We start from the raw sequence: 19,732 nt of genomic DNA on the forward strand, positions 1-19,732 counted from the left end.
TATGCGTATACAGCCTACACACATAACATTACATTCAATTAATCCTAAGTTAATTTGCACTCTCTAAATATTTAATACATAAAAGTATTAACAAATATCATGCAAATATATATTTGTGACTTTTTTTTCCTGTGACTTTTTTTTCCTGTGACTTTTTTTCTGTTTTTTTTTCCCTGTGTTTTTTTTCCTGTGATTTTTTTTCCTACAATCCTTCCCGGCGCCGTAGGCGCGTCAAATCTGGCACGATGGTGCCTTGGGGCGATAGAACACGAGGGCCGGTGACGGTTCGCCGAAAAGTCTACGGAGAGGGGGTCAAAACTGAACTCGACTGACCGGCGCCTTATATGGGCTATATTACGAAAAAAAATTCCTCCGACGACCCCCCTTGAAATTTTGTGAGGTGGTAGGAGAACGCCTTGGGGTGTCACAAAAAACTCGGCATATCTGGGAAAACTTCGTAAAGGGGTCAAAACTGACCAGTTGTATTTCCCTATATAATCTTTGTATTTTATGGGAAAAACAGAGGGTAATTTCAAAACGGATTGTAGGGCACTTACCCTCTTTACCTCTGGCTAATTTTTGGCATGTTTATAGGTAAATGGCTTGGCCGTAGGGCAGACATGTCGGTTTCACTCAATGCTCTCGACGAGGGCTAAAAGGTGACCGCGAGTGAAATTCTCTTTATATGAGATCTATTACGAAAAAAATTTTCCTCCGACGACCCCCCTTAAAATTTTGTGAGGTGGTAGGAGAACGCCTTGGGGATTCACAAAAAACTCGCCATGTCCGGGAAAAATCTGGAAATGGGTCAAAACTGACCAGTCGTATTTCCCTATATAATCTTTGTATTTTATGGGAAAAACAGGGTAATTTCAACACAATTTTTAGGTTACTTAACCTCTGTGCATCACGCTAATAATTTGCATACACTTCTATAGATGACTTGGCCGTATGGAAAAACTGTTGGTCAGACTCAAAGCCCTCTACCAGGCTAAAAGATGACCGCGAGTGAAATTCTCCTTATATGAGATAAATATAAATAAATTGACGAACGATCCCCTTAATATTATTTGAGGTCGTAGACCGACCCTGGAGGGTAACAAAAAACTTTATTCCCGTCGGAAAAAGCCATTGTGGTCGTTAAATATGTTTATATATCGTATTTTCTTATATAAGCATAGTGACTGTTTAAAAAACAAGTTAATAAAAAGTCTAGTGACAATTTAAGCGCAATTTCCTTATGTTATCCATAACAATTTTAAATCGAGATAAATCATATATTCAGCAAATAAATAATGCAACACAAGTAGTTTTAATAATTCAAAACAAAATAGAAAAAATATTTATTAACGAGATTTTTAAAAATTTGCGGACGTGTAGGGGGTATTTAGTTGTCGCGCTCTCTATATTGCTATATAGTACTTTAGTGTATTATGCATAATGTAATTTTTTTTAAATTTTTGTGACCGAACGGAAGGATATTTTTAAAACTTTCCTCGGCAATATCGATTGGTAAATGTTTCAAGTCGCTAAGTGGTCTGGTTGCCGAGATATGGGCAAAAAACTGCATTTTTTTCGAGGTTTTTTGGCTTTTCCGGGAAATCCAGGAAGGAATTCCGGGAATTTTTTTGGCCCACAATCATCCTCGGAACTTGCTTAACATATTTGCTTTTGAAATTAGTCCTCGATATTGTTTCGTTGAGGAGGAGATACGACTTAAAGCTGCGGTAAAGCTGCGGACACACATCCAGAAATGACGAATTAATAATCGCAATTCCAGTATGGAAATTGCGGTAAAAAGTAAACAATGACATACGTCATTCGGTTCATTTTCAAGGGAGGTAGCCTTTTTAAATAATTATTTTTCAAATAATTGTATACAATTTAAACAGAAACAGAAAACGACAAAGTATAGCATTTGTTATAGAAAAAAATAAGTTGTTAATTAAGCTACGTATCATAATTAAATAAAAATTTAATTTTAAAAGTCAATGTAATATAAATTATGAGATATACTGTTCATGGAACCTCTGTAGTTCTAATTCCATTTTAGTTATAAATTGCGTACTTTCGAATATTTTCTTTGAAAGCGGTTGTTAAACAAAATACAACATCTTCTCTAAAATTAGCATTACTATTTAAATGTAAGCACTCCACGCCTCATCCATCACCAAATAATTAGTATTCAAATTATCAAATGTTTTTGAAAACCTAAGCGAAGCTAGGCATATATAGGCTATGTCAAAAAGCAATGTTTGTGTGTCGTTATGTCCCTTATGCGTTACTACACCTTTCATCTGATCGATATGAAACTTTAGGAAGTTGATAAGAACACTCCAGGGAAGGGTTCTTCAAAAAAAATAATTTATTTTTAATTTCACAAGGGCGGCGCCACGGGAGGGTGCTATTTTTCTTTATATACGGTATGTAAAAATAAAAGTCGAATGCGGTCTGACACCGTTCACACGAGTGCTATGAAACTTTAAAGAGTTGATGAGAATACTCCCGGGAAGGTTTCTGTTAGAAGAATAATTAAAATAAAATTCTACTGTAAGTGAAAATGAGTTGTCATTAAAAATGTATGAGAAAAATATGAAAAAGGTAATTTTTTTTATTTATTTGCTACAATGATTGCAACTAAATCGCTTTTCTCCAGTGTGCCTACCTACGCATACCCTGTATTCATAAATCTAAAAAAACTATACTATGCATAAATTATAATCATAGTAAAAAGTATGTTTCTTTCCTACATTTATTTTCATATCTGTTGTACCTGTCGTCTCCTTCTCACTTCTGACATCACGTGACGACCTATTTTTATCATCCGCTGTTGAACTGGCTGTTAGATTAGCCTCCCTCGACATTGTTTTCATCAACAACGAGGCTTCCCCTGCGAGCTCCATGGCACCTCTGCGGTAGTGTAATCGGGGGCTCCCGAGAGCGCCCCTCTACATCCCTGACACGTGGGCGATTACCTCATTATTTCAGTGAGTGATAAACGGACTCTGTAGGTTTTCATGCGGTAGTGTAGGTAAACCAGAGTCCAGATATTTAGAGTCCAAGCGCAGGCATTTTTTTTTTTACATTTAAATAACTCAGTTTTAGAAAAAAAAAAAGGTCACGCGTCTAAGAACATAGGATTGGTAAAGCATCCATGAAACCCTTCTTATATATTTCGGCAGACTTTCTTCTATCGTACGCTAGTATATCTATCTTCTATCTATCTATCTATATATATATATATATAAAGCAATATATGTGTGTGTGTGTGCCCTTTATGCATTACTACACCTCTCATCACATCGCCGTGAAACTTTGGGAAGTTGTTGAGAATATTCCTGGGGAGGTTTCTGCGAAAAAAAAAATTTCCAATTCGCAGGGGTGGCGCCCCGGTAGGGCGCGATTTGTTTGTCTCTATATACCGTATATAAAAATAATAAAAGTGAATTGCAGTGACACTGTTCACACGATCGCCATGAAACTTTAGGAAGTTGTTGAAAATATTCCTGGGGAGGTTTCTGCGAAAAATAATATTTCAAATTCGCAGGGGTGGCGCCCCGATAGGACGCGATTTGTTTTTTTTCTATTTACGGTATATAAAACTAAAAGTCGATTATGGTTTGGCATCGTTCATCCAATAGCCATGAGACTTTGGGGAGTTCATTATACTACTCTAGGGAAGAGTTCTGTAAAAAAATATTTTTTAATTTCGCAAGGGCGGCGCCACGGGAGGGTGCGATTTATCTCTATATACGGTATATAAAAATAATAAAAGTGAATTGCAGTGACACCGTTCATCCGATAGGCATGAAACTTTGGGGGTGTTCATTAGGACACTCTGGGGAAGGGTTCTGTAAAAAAAAAAATCATATTTAATTTTGCAAGGGCGGCGCCACAGAAGGGTGAGATTTTTCTCTATAATACGTATATAAAAATAATAACAGTGAATTGCGGTGACACCGTTCACACGATCGCCATGAAACTTTGGGAACATGTAGAGAATATTACTGGGGAGATTTCTGCGCTAAAAACATTTTCAAATTTGCAGGGGTGGCGCCCCGGCAGGGCGCGATTTGTTTTTTCTCTATATGCGGTATATAAAAATAATAAAAGTGAATTTGTGTGACACCGTTATCCGATCGCCATGAAACTTTGGGGAGTTCATTATAAAACTCTAGGAAAGGGTTCTGTAAAAAAAATCATTTTTAACGCCACGGGAGGGTGCGATTTTTCTCTATGTACGGTATATAAAAATAAAAGTCGATTTTGGTTCGACACCGTTCATCCGATAGCCATGAGACTTTGGGGATTTGATTAGAACACTACCTGGAAGGGTTCTGCAAAAAAAATTTAATTTCGCAAGGGCGGCGCCGCGGGAGTGTGCGATTTTTCTCTATGTACGGTATATTCAAATAAAGACGACTGCGGTTCGACACAGTTTATCCGAGTGCCATAAAACTTTAGGATAAGGTTTCTGGGGTGGGAGAAGGGCGGGAGCGGGTGGATGGTGGTGGGAGGGGGGATTTAATTTTGCATGGGAGGCCCCAAGGCAGGATGCCATTTGGCGCCCTGCTCTTTACCGTGAGCGCTATGGCGACTACGTTGGGTCTAAACAGCGTGATAGACAATGGATAGGATGTGGCGTTACAAACGCTAATTAAATTGAATCAGGCGTGTTCGCCGGCGCCCTGGTAGGGTGCGATTTAGCTGCAAACAAAAATTTCAGTTTCGGCCCCCCAAGGTTCACATGGGCCGCTGAGGGCCATGTAATACATTTTATTTTAATAATCAGAAAAACTAACCAAGGCTAGATTATTAACTGGGGTGTTTCTTTTTGTCCGTAAAAAATCCAAACAGTTTCGTCACTTTGCGAATGATGCAATTAGCATCTATTTTTAGACAATCAATCAGAAATTGAGATCGAGCATCTAATAATCGATAATTAGTAACGCTAACATATTGCATCATTCACACTGATGTTTAAAACACGTCAAATACTTTTTTACGTGCTAAAGAAAATAATGTTGTTCATTTGTGTCACTTTTGCGAATGACGCAATCTGCATTATTGTTAACAGGATGCTATTTGGAACGATGGCGCCTGTTAGTTTTTAAGGGGCCAGGGGCCGTACGTGGCGCCTATGCGGTAGTGTAATCGAGGGGGGGGGGGGGGGGAAAGTGTGCTCCTGAGAGCAACCCTCTACGTCCCTGACTCATGGGTGGTCACCGAAGTGTATTCTACCTGATTATTTCGGTGAGTGATTAATGTACACATAAGGTTTTCACGCGGTAATGTAGGTTTACATTTAAATAACTCACTTTTAGAAAACAAGGTTACGCCTCTAAGAATATAGGATTGGTAACGTATGGATGAAACCCTTCTTCTATTCCCGCGGCAACGCGCGGGGACGGGTACGCTAGTATATATATATATATATATATATATATATATATATATATATATATATATATATATATATATATATATATATATATATATATATATATATAAAGCAATGTATGTGTGTTTGTTTGTTTGTTTGTCTGTCTGTCTTTTATGCATTACTACAACTTTCATCCGATCACCATAAAACTTTGGGAAGTTGTTGAGAATACTCATGGGAAGGTTTCTGCGAAAACAAATTCAAATTTGCTAAAGACGGCGCCCCGTCAGGGTGCGATTCTTCTCTATTTATGGTACATATTTAAAAAATGAAAGTCGGATACGAATCGGCACCGTTCATCCGAAACTTTGGGGAGTTGATGAGAATAATCCCGAGAATGTTTCCGAGAATAATTAATCTTTTGATATGGACGACGAAAGAATGGTTTCATCAATGCGTTACCAATCCTATATTCAAGGACGTGTGAACTTTTTTTTTTCTAAAACTGAGTTTAAATTTAAATGTAAACAATGCCTGCGCTTGGACCATATTTATCGGGGCACGGGTTTACCTACCGCATGAAAGCCGTGAGTGTTCGTTAATAACTGACAATAATAGTGAGGTAGAACACAATTCGGTGACCGCCCAGTGTCAGGGACATAGAGGGGGGGGGGGGCTCTCGAGAACCCCCGGTTACACTACCGCAGGGGCGCCGACTACGGTCCCTGGCTGTTTAAAACTAACGTAAGCTCCTTGTTGCTCACAGTGACAAAAAAAAATAATAAACCGGGAGTGATCTCCCCTAAACTTTCTCGAATATTCTTATATAACTTGGAATATAGACATGATTTTTAATTACTTAAACTTTTAAAAATAGAATAGAATCTCATAGAAAAAAGAATTGCTCACCAAGCGAACGCCAAAACAAGATGTACATAACAGTGCGGAGTATTATTAGTACTTTATAAATTAACATGCGTTTTTTTTTAAGAAATCGGAAATAGCGTAAATTAGTACTTCCGGTCAACGGAAATTCCTCAAAATTTGACAGAAGGTCGAGAATTAGATCTTTTACTCATATGTGAAATTTCATTTATCTATCCTAAATAGTACTCAAATTATAGGCTTTTGAAAAATTCAAAGTAGAAAAAGTACCACTTCGGGTTATCGGAAATCACTCAAAAATTGATACGGATCTACGATTTTGATAAAATACTTATTTATGAAATTTCATTAACCTAGCTGTAACGGTACTCAAGTTATCGTGTTTACACACAGACAGACACACACAGACATACGGACAAGATTGCAAAATTATGTTTTTCCGTATCAGTGAGGTGTAAAACGTCGAGATTTGCAAAAATCTCGATTTTTTTTTTGCACGATTACAAGGCTTTCTCTATACTTCGTATATACGAGAAAGTAATAATCAGGACTTTTTCTTTAACACGTAGAAAACTAAATTATTTGACTAAGGGGGTCGTCTATAAATGACGTTACGCTCGTAGGGGGGAGTGGGGTCCGTAATTTTGTGACGGTGTGTAATGAGGGGGGAGGGCGGGGGGCTCAGATGGTGTGACATCACTTTTTTGTATTATAAAAAAAGCAATGTTAGAAAACGAGTTTTAGGCGTTATTTCGCGTTTTAGAAAACGGTTTTAATGTATTGTAATAGGAATTGATTAAAATACTCTATGTTGACAGAGTTCTGAAAACATTCTGGAATAATATGATGTTTTAAGAAAAAATCAACAGCCAATTTTGAGGGGGGTTGTAGGCTGAGGTGTGACATCATTTTAGGGGGGGGGGGGTCTGGCTTTTTGTGAGAACGTGTGACAGAGGGGAGGGGAGGGGAGGAGGTAAAAATGGTCCAAAAAAGCGTGACGTCATTTATTGATGACCCCCCTAATCAGTGTTTTTTCCAGACTTTTTTCTCCGGGGGAGAGGGGGCACTTGAAATCTTCGGGGGGGGGGGGAGGAGGGCGGTAGACTTTCTTCGGGGGGGGGGGGGGCGGACACTGTTAAAAGTATATATTTTCTATATAAATTATATAAATTTCATTTCGTTCGGGGGGAAGGGGGCGGTAGCATTTTTTCGGGGGGGGGGGGGGGGGGGGGGGGGGGGTTCGTGCACGCTACGTGGCGCCGGCGGTTTCGCCTGTTGAAGTTTGAACGCTGAATATAGTAGTACCACACAATTAACAGATGTCAAGTGCTAACATAGACGCTATGGAGCTCTGGGCGGCGAATAGTGTATTGACAAAAATCTTACCTGGGCGCCGCCCATATCAAAAGTTTAATTATTTTGTTCACAGAAACATTCCCGGGAGTATCCTCATCAACTCCCCAAAGTTTCGGATGAACGGTGTCCGAACCGTATCCGACTTTAATTTTTAAATATACCGTATATATAGTAGAATCGCACCCTCCCGGGACGCCGCCCTTGCGAAATAAAAAAAAAAAGATTTTTTTTTGCAGAAACCTCCCCTGGTGTGTTCTAATCATGACAATCGGATGAACGGTGTCAAACCGCAATTGACTTATATTTGTATATACCGTATATAGAGAAATAACAAATCGCGCCATACCGTGGCGCCACCCCCTGCGAATTTTAATTTTTTTCCCCGCAGAAACCTCCCATATGAGTATTCTCAACAACTTCCCCAAAGTTTTGATGCTGATATGATGAAAGATGTGGTAATAGTAATGTATAAAAGAAACAGACACACACACATACATACATTACTACAGTGGCGTAGCGAGGTCGGGTGTCACCCGGTGCGGCACTTAATGGTGTCACCCCCCTCCCCCCAGAGGCGTAGCGACCCTACCCGGAGACAAACTTTCAAATTTTCGATTTGCGACCCCCCACCCCCCCCCTCAAACATTCGATTTCACCCCCCCCCCCCCTCAAGTTTTTCTCTATATATTTTGCTATTTTTTTGCCTTGGTGTCACCCCCTAAATGGTGTCACCCGGTGGCGGCCCCGCACCCCCCGACCCTACCTCGCTACGCCCCTGCATTACTATATATATATAGATAATTAAGGTCTGAAATAGTTTAATATAGAAACTAATCAATTCTATATCTAGCGCTAGAAGCTCTTTACCTCGTCTGGGTATACTAAATAAAATCAAATTATTATAATTTAATATATTCCATTACAAAATACACAACATTTAATGATCAAACTGATTAAAGGCGAGAATTGTTTACAAAGTTTAGCTGACGAAAAGAGTCGTCAAGCAAGCCAACCAGAGTTTCTTCAGGCATCTCTTCGGACGAGATGGATTTTATATAGTAAACATACACTTTTACAAGTGTCCGCCCCCCCCCCCCCCCGAAAAATGTTGACCGCCCCCCCCCCCCTCCCCGAAAATTCGAAGTCTGGAAGAAACACTAAAGCCAACCAGTTCTGTTGCTCGTTTTATTTCTGTTTATGTTTTCCATTATTTATTTTCCTCTCTTATGTTTTTTTTAACTAATACATTTTTAAAAAATCTGTTATTTTGTAACATGCACCTTTAAATAGTAATTGAAAAACAAAATGTTTTTTGTCGAAAGGCATCAATTAGCGCATCCACCTAGAAATAACATTCAGGGGCCTAACTAGCAATTAATTCAATTGGAAAAACCATTTGTCAATTTTGCTGTTAAGTAAGAGACTTTTTAACTCTAATTAATCATTTATTTAACTCTAATGATTGTTATTTTTGCCATGGTGTCACCCCCCCCCCCCCTTAATGGTGTAATCTCGCGGTGAACGGAAAAAAGTGACAGATAAAAAGTCATAGAAAAAAGTCACAAAAAATCTTTTCAGAACTCTTTTCATTTATTTGTTAAAAATTATCAAATTTCGTATGTTTATTGTGGGTTGTATTTTTTATAGCATATATTATTTATAGACGTTAAAAGCATTATGGTTTATTACAATTGTAAGTAAAAATACTAATTTACACAACAAGCTCAACTTTTGTTATGTACTTAGTTAAATATGGGGTAGAAAAGTTAATTATAAAAGAAATTTAGGCACATCATTGTGTTTTGCATATGTTTTGCCGTAGGCTATTCAATGTCAGCCTTTGAACCTTGCCGGCTTTCTGTTTTGATTCCAAGTTTTGTTATGTAATGAGCGTGATAAATGTGGGCAGTAAAGGTGGTTGAACTAATCATAACTATTGTTGCGATGAGTTGAGACCAGCAAGTCAGATGAACTTACCATTTCAAGGTAATTTAATGTTAGACACGATGAAAACCGAGGACGTTGGAACATTCTATTAAATGTTATTAATATTATGTTTAAAAAAATTTCAATCTACATACTTCGTACTAAATATTTTTAGATGAATTATAAAAATTACCATTCGTATACAACTTACACACATTACATTACATTAATCCAAAATTAAGAATATATAATTCATAAAAGTATTAACAAATTCCATGCAAATATATATTTGAGACTTTTCTCCTGTGACTTTTTTTCTTTTTTTTTCTGCGACTTTTTTTCTGTGACTTTTTTCCTACAATCCCCCTCACGACGCATCTTTTCTCAACCTTCCCAAAATTTCATGGCGTTTGGATGAAATGTGTTGTAATGCATAAAAAAAACACATACATTGCTCTATATACGTTAAATGATTTATAAAATGTCCACATTTAAGGTTCCATCAGAGGTTTTCCATCACGCGAGCAAGCCCCTAATGACTCCAAATATAGTCAAACACACCAAACTGACGCAGACTTTTATGAGGTTTTCAGCAAAACATTACCAATCTCCGCGTGCCATGTTTTCAAGAAGTTAATTAAATGTGAAAAATGTCGGCACATCATTTATTCCAACTACCAATTTACGCTGTCCAAGTTGTCAGGGCCGTCGCTGGATTCTTGTGAGCCACCTGTTTCATTACTGCAACCCCTGGTTAGATTTAGTCATCGAATGTAGTAGCCAGATTTATCCCTAATGTAATGTGTACTTTTAAACGATTGTTGAGGCCAAACTGCTCATATGTGGTACTATCCGGGCGACAATTATAAATAACTATTTTTGGTATATATTTTTCAATTAATGTTTGTGTAGTGGATTTTAATGTTTGCGGAAGTATGGAATAGAGTCCTTGCATATGACTTCACTGATCGTTCAGGATGTAATCATCCGCCATTGCGGTGTACAGGTCCACATTCAAAATGGCGATCTGTGCTGCGAAAGGTTGTGATGCTCAAAGTGGCTGATCTAAAGGAATTCCTTTATTTTGACTGACAAGGGTTCAATTAAACCTAATGATAGAGATCGGCAGTCATTTTTTTAACCAAAATTTAATTTATCGAAGCGGTGTGAGTGAAGCAGTGACATTTAGATCTAGAATCTAGCTCTAAATCTAATTATGTTGTAAAAGAATTTAGATCAAGATTTAAGGTGAATCTACTTATTTAATTAAATTTAATTACAAAATTACCATATCAGATTAAAATTACAATATAATAAATTTATAAAATAGGCCTTAATAAAAATAGATTGTCTCTAATATTTAGAATCTAGCTCTTGATTCTAATCATTTTATTTAGCAAACAAAATTACATAAAAATGCTATCTCTGGCTGGCTGAGGTATAAGAGCAGCAGTCCATGTTACCTACAAGGAGATGAAGTTTTATGGTGGGTTAGATATAGGTCGGGATTGGGTATCATTTAGGTAAGATATTATGAGGGGGAGCATGGAAATGTGTCTGATCACTTCCCGGCTGGACGAGGAGGGTCATAGATTACGTAACATGCTACCCAGATTGGCTGAGATCGAAGAACAACAATGCTTGTTACATCAGAAGTAGATAAACAGTTTTAATGGGGCTTTTGTAGGGTTAAGTGGTCTCACGTTTTTTTTTTACTGCTACTAAATCTTGTACTTCACTAGATAATCTAGAATTTATACTAACTAGATCTAGATTTAAATAATCTATATATTACTGCATTCAATTCCTAAAAGTTTTGTACATATTGTTTCGCAGGTGCGAAGCTCTTGTGTGAGCAGTTTTTCATTAAACAAGCTGGTAATATCAATCTTTCAGCTAAGGGTAGTTAGTTGCACACATTTTTTAAAATAATTAAAATAACAAAATAACGACGGGGTTGTATTAAGGGGACTAAATGTTGCAAAATTATACCAAATTTATTTTTATAGTATAAACGGTTCTCTAGATATGACGGTTTCGGTGTAAAAATTGCGGGGACAACTAAGCCTATGGAAAATGAAAGCAAAAAGTGGTCACGTCGAGAGCGTAGAAAAAAAGGCGAAAGAGAAATAACTGCGTGGGCGCACAATTATAAAATTTTTATATAAGTATTTTAAAATGCATTTTTAAAAAAATGAGTATCACAAGATGTTAATAAATTATTTAATTTAAAAGTGTTTTATTAAAAACTAGCGTACCCATCCCGCGCGTTGCTGCGGTCTTAAAGTTTAAAAAAAAATTAAAGAAACACATTGTGAAAGTTATGGTGCCATTAAATTTACATTTTTATTGAAAATGAAAATTATCAAACAAGTATTATTACATTCAATTTAATTTTCAAAAACGTATAAATCAATTTTATATGAAAAAACGGTATCACATTTAATGTACATTTTTACTATAACATATTTACCATTCTAATATGTAAATATGATTAACATTCACTTAACATATTAATTGAAGCGTATATATCATTTTAATATAAACATCTGAACATTCAGTGTACTTTATTGAAACATATTTTCCACTTTTATATACAAATATGATTAACATTCATTTAACATATTAATTTTTGGTAATGCTGAAGCCATTTGATTCAATCTGTTTATTCGAGTGCCTGTTGATATACAATGTTTTTTGTTTTGTCTTCTGGCACGTATACGTATAAATTGAAGATTTTCCCACACGTGAGCAAGCAACATATAATTGCCCATGTGAAAAACATGGCTTCTGCAAGTTTAAACCACATACTTGCAGGGATTGGCCTTGCGCTTTATTTATAGTCATGGCAAAAGCCAGACGTACTGGAAATTGTAAGCGTTTAAAATCAAACGGCATGTCTGTTGGTATCATTGGAATACGTGGCAACAACACATGTTCACTCTTGAATTTTCCAGTCAAAATAGTTGCTTCAATGATATTGTGCATCATTTTTTTGACTGCAAGTCTTGTACCGTTGCACAGTCGTGGTGGATTTATATTTCTAAGGAGAATAATAGGCGCACCAAGTTTAAGATTTAATATATGCGGTGGCATACCTGGCAAATCCAATGAATTTAAGAATTCTGTCGGATAACTGACAACTTCGTCTTGATTTATCACAGTGTCAATTGACTTGTACGTTGTCTCCTGGTATTCTCTTTTGAATGGTGAAATTCATGTCGTTGACATCGCTGTTTGTAGCAGCTAATATGGCACGTTCACTAAGCCACTGATGGTTTTCAAACTTCTGTGAGATATTTGTGAAAACCTTTTCAATTAAGTCGTCTTGACTTGATGTCATGTTGCAAAAGTTTTCTGGCAAGGCGATATATTGTGACGATCATTCAACTGCCATCTTCCCATTCCCAATATCCAGCAATTGTTTTGCGAAACGTTCGGCGGATGCATCATTTTGAAGTTGAACACGCCTGTTGGTTTTCAATGTTAATTTCTTTACATGTCTCCATAGAACAGATTATTTGAGACATGCATTAAGCTCATCAGCCGGTGTTGAACGTGGTATAACAGGCAGAGTTTGTCTAAAATCACCCGACAATAAAATGAGTGCTCCGCCAAAGGGCTGCCCATTTTCCCTCAAAGTGTGCGATCAAGAGCTTCCAATGCTTTTTTGTACGCCATAGTGCATTCGTCCCAGATGATCAACTCACATGTTTGGAGAACCTTGCCCATTCCAGAATTTTTGGTGATATTGCATGTTGGCGTCTCGATGGAATGCAAATTCAACGGTAATTTTAGGGCTGAATGTGCTGTTCGACCATCATCTAAAAGTGTTGCTGCAATTCCAGATTATGCAATTGCCAGGGCAATTTTATTTCTTGATCTTATCGTTGCCAAAATGATTGAAATAAGAAAAGTTTTGCCTGTGCCTCCAGGTGCATCTATAAAGTACAATCCTCCGCTTTGATTTGTAACTGCTTGCATGATTGTGTCATATACAATAAGTTGTTCTGGAACCAATTTGCAGTTAAAGTAGTTTGCGGTGGTGACAATGCTTTAGTTTGTATGTATTCCATTGTAAAGCAAACACTTTGTCCATCTTTAACATGCACAGCCAAGTGAACAACAGGTGGATGGCGTTCATGAATGGGAAATGAGAAAATTCGCCAAACAGCTTCATTGCTACTAATGTAGCGTCCCAATTGATATCGTTCAATTTCATCGATTGGTGCAGACGGATTTCCCACTCCAAAAACGGCCATATCACTTCCTTTGTTTACATATTTACAAATACACTTGATAGATTTCACTGAATTGCAATACTCTACATTGATGTGAGCTTTGAACGTCTTTGATAGTAACGGTGAATATGGAACAATCCAACGATTATCAATATCAATGTCATTGTTGTGCAATTTTAGAACGATGACGTTGCCACCATCCTTAGTTGCTCGTCGACGGTATTTTGGATATCCATCATTTCCGGTGATAGTCTCGGCGTGTAAGTCTCTTGGATATCGTTTTGTGCACTTACCATCCTTCATGCACGGAGAAGTGTTGTTGATCGCGCCACATGGACCATCGATCATGTTGCTTGAAACAACTTCAAACAAACCGGGATCGATGTTGATATCGGGAATCTCTGCTGATATTATTTCGTCAATTTTGTCGGGTGTAATGTTACACAACCAAACCAAAATATGAGAATGAGGCAAGCCTCTTTTCTGCCATTCAATTGAATACATCCAGCAGCGTGTCTCCCCAAAAACATGATGCTTCACGATGAAATCCATCAAAGATTTTAATTTTTGTTTGAAGACACGTGCGATGATGTCATGACGATCCGCAGGTGACTGTCCAGGTAAAAGAAGTTCTTTGATTTCATCCCATTTGCGATATCACGTAAACGTGATGAATAGATCGGGACGGCCGTAGTTGCGAACATAGGTCATCGCATCCTGCGCGTAGTCGTGTAAGTGCCGAGGGCTTCCTGTGAATGTAGCTGACAAAATGACCATTTTCCCAATATCATTGGGATTGGCATCGGTATTAATTGCGTCACGCAAATTGATGTACTCTTCTGAGCGCAGTTTGGCTTGATTCAGTCGAATAAACAGAAGTCGTTCGCTCTCAATTTTAGCGTACATGTCGACAATGTACTGATGGAACAGTTGCCGACATTTTAAAATGTGATTCTCTTGATTTTCACGAATCATCAGTCGATAAGCATAGTACTTCATAGCACTAACTTTTTTATTTATCTCCTCATTTGTTTCTGGATTTATCATTTTGATATTGAAATGATACCCATCTTCTCCTTGCCAAAATATTATGGGGTATTGTAAAGCATCATAAGACCGATGCTTTTCACAGACTCGCTGAACATTACTATTTCTGCGATGAAGAATAATATCACGCGAGTTGAACTCTTCGCCGGCTATGACAATCGCGACTTCATTTAAAGCTGGTGCATTAATATTGTCTTTCATGCTGGCCGACTGGTGTTTTGTCAGCTCTAACTACAACAGCATATTCATCAGCTGGCATTCGGTCAAGCGCCGTTCTGAATAGCCGAACCAGTTCATTGTGTTGATCAAACATAACTTGAAGAGCAGCTATTATATCTTGGTTAGTACTGGTATTGAATAGACATCGCTTTTTAACTTGCTCAGCAGGGCTTCCCATGAAGTAAATTTGGAGAAATTTGTGATCTGCATCTGCCAGTGGTAAAAGTGATCCAACCCGATGATATATTTGGCCTTGAATTTTGAAGGTTGGCATGTAATTGTCACGAATGATTGCTGATGCACCGAATGACGTCATCTGGAAAGATGAATTGTACCTACGTATGTTTTCCAAGAAATGTTTTGACTGGCTTGTTTCACCTGATACCAAAGTTGATAACGGTTTGGGTGGTAAATGCAGTTCTGGTAATTTCACTTTTCCACTTGCGCAGCACATTCCAGGCGTTTCATTCTTAAATTTCAACGCATGGCAAAATTTGCACACATTGTCCATTTTTCCGATAGCGACACCTCGATGAAGACTGTAAACATAATCAGGATCATAACTGAATGCAGAGAGGTTCAGATCTGCATGCAATGTCCGTCTGGTTTGAAAATTACGTTCTCGATTGGTTCCCAGTCTTTCTCTCCGTTGATCTCCTGTTTCATTTGAGCGGGCTTGAGCAGTGCCTACCCGATTGGATTCTAATCTTGATTCACGTTGCTCTTCTGTTTCAGAAGCTCGCATTGCCCTTTTTTTTTCTTGTTTCTGATGTAGATCGACCAATAGATTTTCGTTTGGGAGGCATACCTGTAGCAAAATTAATAAATGGAAAAATTCACTATCCATATTAAAAAAAAATGCTTATTAAAATTAATCGTGTAAGTGTATTTAACACCATCCGGAAGTATACGGCGATTTGATGCATCGTGTACTACTAAGGCATAAAGGACAAATACACCGACAGACACATTAGATAAAGGATTTTTACTTTCTAGATTTACAAACGAAACAGCATAAAAATATTCGTGTGGCGAGTTAAAAAAATTATGGCATTCAAGAAGGTGTTTTTATTATTAAGGTCCCCCCCCCCCCCCCCCCCCCCGCGCGAAATTTTTTTTAACCGTGTATCTCGCTTTTGTCATTTGCATGTAATATATTTAATATGTTCTTGCGTGTGACGTCTAAACTATAATGTGACTCCAATCTCGCGTGAACACCGCCTTGTCTTATGTAGCCTACTTCTTGGTTATATTAAATTAACATTTTTTAATAGACTTAGACTTAGTCCTCTTTGCTCCTTTTGGAGCATAGGGCCTCCACCATTTCCTTCCATTTCTTCCTATCCTCGGCTATTAATTTTGACATCTCCCAAGACATCCCTATTGGCTTCAGTTCTTCAAGAAGACTCCGCCTCCAGGTCTCCATAGGGGTTCCACTCAAGCGCTTGGCGTGTAACATTTGTGTGAGCCTTTCGCAGTGTGTGACCCACCCAGCGCCACTTCCTCCTTATTCCTCCATAGTTCCAAGTTCGGCACTTTGTCCTGCCATCTCAGTTTCAGTATCTGTCTAAGGCATCTATTCATGAAGGTCTGTATCTTTGCTGTGCTTGCCTTGGAGACTCTCCATGTCTCTGCTCCATACAGCAGAACTGCCTTGACATTAGAGTTAAATATCCTAATTTTTGTGGTAATGGAGATGGCCGAACTTTTCCATATGGGTCGCAGGACCGTGAAAGCGCAGCGGGCTCTATTAACTCTAGCGCGTATGTCCTCCTCTGTGCCTCCCGTTTTGCTGATCTTGCTGCCAAGGTAGACAAACTCTTGCACATCATTTACCTGTCTTCCGTCTATTGACACTGGAGCCTCCTGTTTATTGTTAATTCTCATCATTTCCGTCTTTTTTCTGTTGATCTTCAGACCTACGCGCTGCGAGATGGCTCCTAATGCATCAACTTTTTCTTGCATGTCCTGTAGCCTGTGCGAGAGTAAGGCAAGATCATCTGCAAACTCCAGATCTAGTTTCCCCGTGAGTGTCCACTGAATAACTTTTCCAGAACTGACATAGGCTTTGCGTGTCACCCAGTCGAGAACCACCAAGAAGAGGAGGGGCGACAGCAGACATCCTTGTCTCACACCTGTATTGACCTGGAACTCTTTAGACAGTTTCCCTGCAAACAATATGGGATCTGTTGAGACACTATGGTGTACCTGCTAAGTTAGTGGAAATAATCCAGCAACTTTACAATGGATTTTCATGCCAAGTTAGCCATGCAGTGAAACATTTTTTAATAGTATCATCAAATTTTGCGTTGATGCTTTTAAAAAGATGTATTAGTGGGATCCCGTTTCTAAAATTTCACTACATCAATATATATATATATATATATATATATATATATATATATATATATATATATATATATATATATATATATATATATATATATATATATATATATATATATATATATATATATATATATATATATATATATATATATATATATATATATATATATATATATATATATATATAATTAAATTTATAGCACAATCTTGTGGAAATACAATACGAATAATACTGTTTTGATTGATATATAGATCTAGTTTCATAGCATTGTGTTAGCCTAAAAAATTGTAAATAAATCAGTTTGGTTATTGAAAAATCTGGAAATAGGCTATATTAAACAACACTATTTGTTAATTATTCATTCAAATGATAAAATGTAATAGAAAAGCTGAACATAATCAAGTATCCTTACCCATAAGTACTGTGACTGCTGTGCTGTAAAATTGTGTGATTGCGGCGTTCGACTGCGTTTCCGATCAAAAGTGTACTGACAAATATGGCGATATTCGTTTTGCGCCGATATTTTTAGCGCTTGAAATAATAGGTGGTTTGTGCAACTGATTATATCTCGATAATCATTGGACAGATTTCTAAAATCAGGCATTAGGGGGAATCATACTGGATTTTGATTTATGTAAAAAAAAAAATGAAAATCGAATTTTTTTGTGATAGACGTTTGCGACTAATAAGACCATCAATATGCTTGGTTCTCCAACCACTCTTTGTCGTTAAAGTATATCAAAAGGTTTTGTTTCCCTTGCAGTTCCAAAAACAACTTGATTTCATCTTTCAATTCGAAAACACGTTTCACATTATTTCCTTTTGACAGCCAGCGTAAAAAAGCAGAACATCAGAATTCATGTCTTTGCCCAGCTCTTTAAGCAGATGGTGTTTAGGGCTACAGATTTAATATAATTTACGACTTTAATCAGCAATGTAGTCAGTTTCTTCCAGGAGCCGCCCCCCCCCCCGAAGAAATGGAATTTATATAGAAAATAAACTTTTAACAGTGTTCGCCCCCCCCCCTCCCCAATTTTAAGTGCTAACATGCAGGGGGCTAAATCTTTTGACCCAAACATTAGATGGCGCACCATTCATTCAAATCCCACAGCCTTTTTCCAACCAGTTTCATTCAGATGAATGAATATATTTCACAAAGATAAGCAAATGCTAACACGAACTCTTGTAAATTGATTCATCAATGGTGAAAGCTTGATTTCATTTAAAATTTGTTCTTTAACATCAAAGGACAAGTCTGCTATAAGCCGCTGAATAGTATTATTTATTGGAATCCCCAATAATATCACCATCTTCAAACGCATTGTTTTATGTGAGAGGTTTTTTGCTTGGCAATTTCTAATCCGAATTCTTATGATGCTTGCACTTACGCAGTGTTTCCTTGGTTAAAACTGTTTCTCATTTCCAGTGATGTCAGTAAAACCGAATTTCAGATATTCTTCTAAAATATTTGTTGTTTTTTAATGCTAGGGTTTTGTCTACAGTTGGCGACCCCCAGTTTGGGAACCCGTGATCTAAAGAAACCGGATCTAATTTCTAGCGCTAAAATTCTCGGCGCAAAGCGAATATCGCGTTTTCAACGACAGCTATTCTATTACATTTTATCATTTAAAGGAATAATAAACAGTATATAGACTATTTCCAGTTTGATTTTCGAGAACTAAACTGTTTTGTTTACATTTTAATTAGGCTTTGAAACTAGGCCTAAATTCTAGAATCAAGTCTAGATCTAGAGCTAAACTTGTGCAATACATATAATTATTTTGTATTCATTACTAACTTTAGATTGAGTTTATCTTCGTGTTAAGAAATGTTCTATATGGTACTTACAAAATTTTGTTAAACGACAAAATAAACTACTTGGAACTTAAATTTAAATGTTAAACGGTAATTTTATAATGATATGTATCACATGTTCACATTTCAGATCAAACTTGAAATTATTTAATCACATGATCTGAAATTATATTTACAGAGGGAGAAGGCTACTTCAACAGCTTACTCTCAAGCTGTCAAGCAACACAATTATATTTATTTCCTGATCACAAAAATATTCTCGTCTGACTGTCTGACCTACCAAATAAAGATAAGTTTAATCAGATCCAGCCTCTCACAAATGACCAGATTTACCATACAACGGATAAACAAGAAAGTATTGTATACAAGCAAATTGCTAAAAGTTTTTAACTAAAACACTAAACGGATCAATATCAAATAATATTAACTAATGCATTAAACGGCATTAAAATTTTGCCAAGGGAAAATGAAAATTAAATTCACGCTCAATAATTTAAGTTAATTTTTTTT

The 19,732-nt window shown here is 37.2% G+C and overlaps 1 protein-coding gene across 1 annotated transcript; it reads right to left on the reverse strand.

Moving 5' to 3' along the window:
• Nucleotides 1-10,956: 10,956 nt before the first annotated feature.
• On the reverse strand, nucleotides 10,957-12,893 carry LOC131950370 (uncharacterized). Its single transcript, XM_059312473.1, has 3 exons — nucleotides 12,732-12,893; nucleotides 12,362-12,493; nucleotides 10,957-11,013 (listed from the first exon to the last, which is right to left on the reverse strand). Exons 1-3 carry the CDS (start codon nucleotides 12,891-12,893, stop codon nucleotides 10,957-10,959), a joined length of 351 nt encoding a protein of 116 aa, XP_059168456.1.
• Between the last annotated feature and the right edge of the window lie 6,839 nt (nucleotides 12,894-19,732).

The sequence above is a fragment of the Physella acuta genome, unplaced genomic scaffold (genome assembly GCF_028476545.2).
Source record: "Physella acuta isolate Inbredline_101_S28 unplaced genomic scaffold, ASM2847654v3 ptg000757l, whole genome shotgun sequence".
Classification (NCBI taxonomy): Eukaryota; Metazoa; Mollusca; class Gastropoda; family Physidae; genus Physella; species Physella acuta.